Source organism: Morus notabilis, unplaced genomic scaffold, assembly GCF_000414095.1.
Source record: "Morus notabilis unplaced genomic scaffold, ASM41409v2 Scaffold99, whole genome shotgun sequence".
Classification (NCBI taxonomy): domain Eukaryota; kingdom Viridiplantae; phylum Streptophyta; class Magnoliopsida; order Rosales; family Moraceae; genus Morus; species Morus notabilis.
Window position 1 is genome coordinate 673,083 of NW_010362482.1, and position 6,444 is coordinate 679,526.

General features: G+C 34.8%; 1 protein-coding gene across 1 annotated transcript; it reads left to right on the plus strand.

Moving 5' to 3' along the window:
* Window positions 1-1,133: 1,133 nt before the first annotated feature.
* On the plus strand, window positions 1,134-2,717 carry LOC21410265 (cytochrome P450 86B1). The gene has a single exon (XM_010102043.1). It carries the CDS (start codon window positions 1,134-1,136, stop codon window positions 2,715-2,717), a length of 1,584 nt encoding a protein of 527 aa, XP_010100345.1.
* The last annotated feature ends 3,727 nt before the right edge of the window (window positions 2,718-6,444 follow it).

Consider the following 6,444-nt stretch of genomic DNA (forward strand, 5'->3'; position numbering starts at 1 on the left):
GTTTTTTACTTTTTATTTTTATTTTCTCCTCTCTCGAAAAGAGAGACATTAATAGATTTTTTAATATTAAAAATAATCTCCTGATAAAATTATTAAACCCATTTTTAAAAATAATCTATGTCTAAGAAGAGTCCATGCATGACGATCATGTCTCCTCCACAGCACCAAGCCGCCGCCGGCCATTGTCGGTTGCCGCTGCATTTTATGGTTAATCAAGTTTTTGTTGTCGTGAAAATTTTTTGGACTTGTTGCAGTGAATAGTAAACTGATTGAATAAAACTAATTGACTGCTTATTTGTGTTTTAGAATTGATTTACCGTGCATATGAAACAAGCTGGAGATTAAATTGGAATTTGGGTGAAGCTTCTGTGTAGAAGAACTGAAGCCTCTGTGAAGGTCTGATATCATTAAAAGGAACCCGCCATCTATCTAAATAAAAATAAATAAAAAATAAAAAAACTTTGGACAGATTTTTGAAGCTGGGTAGTTCAACGGCCAAATTAAACAAAACATCTAAATGCTTAATCAACATGCTCAAGCCGACGACATCTTAACCATCTCCTTTAATACTTGTATATCCTATTTCATAATTACATGTTCTCTTTGGAGCATTACTATTTAATAGCAATTACATTACCAATGACAATAAATCATATATATTTTTCGTCTCTTTTATATCGTGTCGACGATCTTCACTTATCTCTATTAGACTTGAAGGCTCGTCTTTAGAAGTCAAGGAACCACTAAATGCCAAAAGAATACAAAAGAACACGGACAGAATTTACCTCGAGTGACGAGGTAATATTTGGAACTTTGTGCAACAATGTTCTTCCGTTTCACTACCAATTACCTACCAACGCCAATCTACTACACCAATGCATATGCATGGGTCATAGAAAACTGGTGTGTCTGCCCATCATTAACTCCCTTTCGTACAAGCCAATTTCAATTTGCTGAATTATGTTACACATATACTAGAACCAAATACGAGTAATGTCTTTATCTACCTATCTCATTCATGAACTGTCAGGAGAACTCCTCCATAATGATCACCAAAAGATGGAACTCTTGACAACGTGAAAAAGGAAAAAAAAAAAAAAAATCAATCCTATATGATGAATATTATCACTAAAATGGTGTCTTTCTCTTCATCTTTACAATGGGTTTGTGTTCATATTTGTCTATGGGACGTGTCGTTTGCCCTAATGGGACTCTTCATTTTCAGCTGTGTTATTCAGAGAATGACCAACAAAGGTCCGATGTTATGGCCTGTAATGGGAATGATACCCACCGTGATGTTCAACATGAAGAATAATTACGAGTGGATTACCGCGGCTTTAATCAGAACCGGAGGGACTTTCCCCTACAGAGGAATGTGGATGGGAGGGGCTTACGGAATCGTGACCGTTGATCCTTCCAAGATCGAGTACATGCTCAAGACAAGAAGCATAAACTTCCCAAAGGGCAGGTACTACAGAGAGAGGTTCCGAGATCTTCTCGGCGACGGGATCTTCAATGCCGACGACGAGTCGTGGCAGAGACAGAGAAGGGTTGCGACTGCAGAGATGCACTCGAGTCGCTTCGTCGCGTACTCGCTTCAGTCCATGCAGGATTTGGTGCAGAAGAAGCTGTTGAAAGTGATAGAAAAGTTGGTGAATTCAGGTGATCATTCGATTGATTTACAAGAAATGCTTCTTCGTTTTACGTTTGATAACATTTGCGCTGCAGCTCTTGGAGTGGATTCGGGGTGTTTAGCGATCGATTTGCCCGAAGTTCCTTTCGCGAAAGCGTTTGAACAAGCGACTGAACTTACTCTGCTCAGATTCCTGACGCCTCCTTTTGTGTGGAAGCCCATGAAGTTGCTTGGTCTTGGATTTGAGAAGAGACTCAAGGAAGCGACAAAGCTCGTTCATTGCTTCGCAGAAAAGATAGTTAAGGAAAGAAGGAATGAACTGATCAAGTGTGGAGACCTAAATCACCGTTATGATCTCTTGTCAAGGCTTATGGTTATGGACAAAAGTGATGAACAAGAAAAGTGTTTCTCAAACAAGTTTTTGAGTGATTTCTGCATAAGTTTCATTTTGGCCGGGCGTGACACGAGCTCGGTTGGATTGGCATGGTTTTTCTGGTTACTCCAAAACAATCCAGATGCCGAAAGGCGAATTCTCTCCGAGATCAACGACATCGTTTCGTCTAGGCGCGAGATCAACGACACAAATGAAACAGTTTTCACAGTGGATGAATTGAAGAAAATGGTGTACTTACAAGCGGCACTATCGGAGGCCCTGAGGCTGTACCCGCCAGTGCCGATCGACATCAAGGAGGTCGTAAACGACGACGTGTTTCCCGACGGCACCGATGTAAAGAAAGGAGCTAGGGTTTTGTACTGCATCTTCTCAATGGCTCGGATGGAGTCGATATGGGGGAAAGATTGCTTGGATTTCAAGCCAGAGAGGTGGATCCAAAACGGGCAGTTTGTTGCGGAGAACCAGTTCAAGTACGCCGTTTTTAACGGAGGCCCGAGGCTGTGCCTCGGAAAGTCGTTCGCTTACAAGCAGATGAAAATGGTGGCCGCTTCGATATTGATGAGGTATGAGGTTAAGGTTGTGGAAGGTCAGAGAATTGTGCCAAAAGTCACAACCACGCTTTACATGAAGAATGGTTTGTTGGTCAGTTTCAAACCTAGGTTGGTGAATTGTGGTACCACAACACAGTGATCGGTAGAATTTATACAAACATGTTTGAGTTTATAATAATCAGATTCAAAGCTCAAATTGTCTCTCCGAGGAAGATTTCTGCTGAATCAGGACCATGTTGAATCCTTGTTTTGGTGCAGAATATTTCCGGTATTAACTATATTAAAAGTTTAATATGCTCAAGATCAAAGTCTTTGTGCGTGTGGCTGGAATTTTGTACCTTTCTATCTTTTTGCATTGAATATGCAGTGTGTGTGTACGTACGTTGTTATTGATCAGTAATATTGTCTTGTGCCATGTTTGGTTAATTGATTGAGCTTCCCACAAAAATATAAAAAAAAAAAAAAAATGATGTGATTGAGCTTCCCCTAGTAGTAATTTAAATATTCACTTGGTTTGGTAAATTTCTAGATTCGTTTTGCCCGTAATATGTTACTCTGGTACATATATGGATATGACTACGTACTTTGAAGAGACACATGGTTCATACGAACTAGAAAGTGTGTAGAGTCGATCAACCTGGAACAGTAACATGTCCTTATATTATGTATGTGTGTATTTATAGGGCTCGGCACTAAGAGTCTTGTAAGTGAATGTATAAAATTCTAGTTAAACTTAATTAGGAGTGGTAACTATAAGTGTAACTATAATAGCTTAGGACTATATAACTTGTAGTCTAGTAGCATTGGACTTAAATGATTTGGTAGATGCGAGTCTCAAGTTATCTTAAAAAAAAATTTTAAATTAACGTAAGCGCCTATGGCTTAATGTGGATATTTCTTAACGTATAGAAATTTCCTCTGCTCAGGTTCTAGGGGTAGCTTGCCACACTATTATTCACCCCAAGAAACTATAATAACTTAGGAATAGTAATTTGCTTCATAGAAAAAAAAAAAAAAAAAAAAAAAAAAAAAAAAAAAAATAATTTAGGATTGATAATCATATTTAACTAAAGATATTGCTAAGTAAACAATTGATTTGTTGTCCTTTTTGCCCCTAAATTGACTTTTATTGTCCTACTTAATTTTGTCGTTTTTGCCGTGTAACATATCGAACCCGTTTGTCCAAATCATATAACCCAGTTTCAGACCAAAAAAAAAAAACAAAATCATATAACCCAGTTTGTCCAAACCATATCATCCTGAATATACGTAGCAATATATAAACTGTATTCTTAATATATATATATATATATATATGTGACGTGATTAAATTTTTATATTTTATGATAACCACTTATAAAAACCGTCCATATATGTCTACGTATAGATGCGCATATATAAATAGCTTGTCTGTTTGTGTTCTTTGAGTATTATTATGGAACTAGATAGAAATAGAATTGACCGGGCCTAGCTGAGTAAGATGCAGGTGGGAAAAGTAGGCAGCTGCTAGGGCAATAGGCCGTGAACGTGAACAGCATTAATTGCCCTAATTCTACTGCCAATTAAAGGATACAACTTGCATATATTGATCTCAATGATATTCACATTGTTGTATCATGGCATAGAATTTAATGCTGGGCTGAGTAGTGAGGGCCAATTCGCTGGTGATATCGACCTAATAATAATGTCGGTTGAAACTTGAAAGACCAACTTCTATTGCTGAAAAGGAAAATGCAGATCTCATTGATCGAAACAAGCAAGTGTCTAGTAACACCTGAAAGGAAAGAGGAAAATACTGCAATATTTTAAATAATATATTGGAGACAAAACTTTAGTCAGAATAATTATAGTAATAATAACAATAATGGAACTATAAGTGAAATTTCGGTTTATGTCCTTTTAAGGTTGTTGTAGTAATTATAGTAATCTTTTTGAAAAGTCAAGGGTGTTGACGTGATTAGTTTTGATTAAGTAGGTGTCTCTATTATTTTGACAAAATACAAGGATTGAGTGTATATAATCCTTTTTTTTTTTTTAGTCTAGTTTTGTTTCTATATAGAGATTAAATCATTTTGGTACCTTCTATTATAGTAAAATATCTAACTAGTATCATGTGTTTTAAGTAATATTAAAACGATGCATTTACCTTTAAAAAAACATTTTTTCAATACCCTTAAATAGATTTTTAGGGCATGCAATATCAAAGCTACCATTTTCATTAATAAAATAGAATCTAATAACTTTAAAAATATTTTTTTGCAAAACATTTTAACTTATTTTAATTTTTAAAATAACATTTTAACTTTAAAAATGTTTTTAAATTTTTATATTAATTTGTTGTTAATTAGTGTAAATAGTACATTAGACATCAGGGTATTACAATAATATATTTTTAAATAAAGGCACTATTTTAATATGATTAAAAACATATGGTACTAACTATGGTCCCGTTCATTTTACCGATTCGAGTTTTGTTAAAGTAAAAAACTCTCAAAAACAGTCATATTTAATTTTTTTTTTACTACAGTAAAAAATTTTCACATAAAATCACATCTCAACTCAAATTAAAAACTCAAATCAGCGAACTAAACGAGCCCGTCATGTTTTACTATAAGAAAGGGTACCAAAATGATTTTATCCCTTCTATTTATTGTCCTTTCTCGTTGATCTCCTTTTCATAGCCGCTGTCTTTTTTGAATTTGATGTCAATATTGCTGATATACTTTTTGAAAATATTTTCGTCCTTCAATTTGATGTCATTTAACGAGGACATCATCGTTTTTCAAGTAATGTCGTTCCTATATGTTATTTTCGTCGAATGTTGCTGCTGATCTTCAATATGTTGTTTTCACAATTGGTGTCGTTTGGTGGTTACTGTAGTTTTATGTTGATATTGTTTCTAAAATTTAGGGTATGTTTGGTATATGAGTTTTTCATGGGTTCAAACTCACTGTTTTGATTCTGTTATAATATTTTTTTTCTTAAAAAAAATTTGAATTTAAAAAATTATAATCAAAACCACTAATTTAAACCTTAGTTTGAACTCATATATCAAACGACGCTTAATGTTCGCTTTCACGTTGTTTTTGGTGCAAATTATCGTTTTCCCAGTTTATGTCGTTTATTGAGGTTATTCTCTTCTTCGGTTGTTGTATGGTTTTCTTAGGATTCAGGATGTCGTTTTTCCACCTATTGGTCCGTTTCCTTTATTTATTTATTTATTTTGAAGGATTGCCTTTTTCAGTTTTGCTGACGTCTTGAATGTATTGTCGTTTGTTGGACTGTTTTCATTTTTAATGTTAATTTTTTTTTTGTTTTTTTACTGATTTTATGGTTTTCTATACGGCTATTTCGTTTTTCATGGCTATTGTCGTTTATTGAGGTTATCCTTTTTTCCCGTTTATGTTCTTGTAAGTTATTGTCGTTTATATTTGTTAACGTCGTTTGCATAGGTTGACGTAGTTTTATTGTCGTTTCTTAGTGGTTGTCGTTTTTACAATTCACTTCTCATGGAGATTGTTGTCGTTTTGAATTGCTGTCATTGCTCAAGTTTATGATTGGCCTTTACGTAATTCTATTTATCGCAACTGTCGTTTTTCCCTGCTATATAATTTTATGCGAGTACTAGGATGTTCTTTAATTATTCTAGTTTTCAATTTTTATGTCTTTTTTTTTTTTGGATATTGTGCCTTTGCAGATTGTAGTCGTTTTACGGTTTATGTCGTTTGGTGTTTTCGCAGTTCTGGTTCCTCTCTCTCTCTGAAGGGGGGAAAAAAGGGTATTTGTAGTGATTGAAACCAATTATTATTTACGCCTTGATATCCATCATTTGCATATTATCAAGTAGAGTATATGATGTAGTTGTC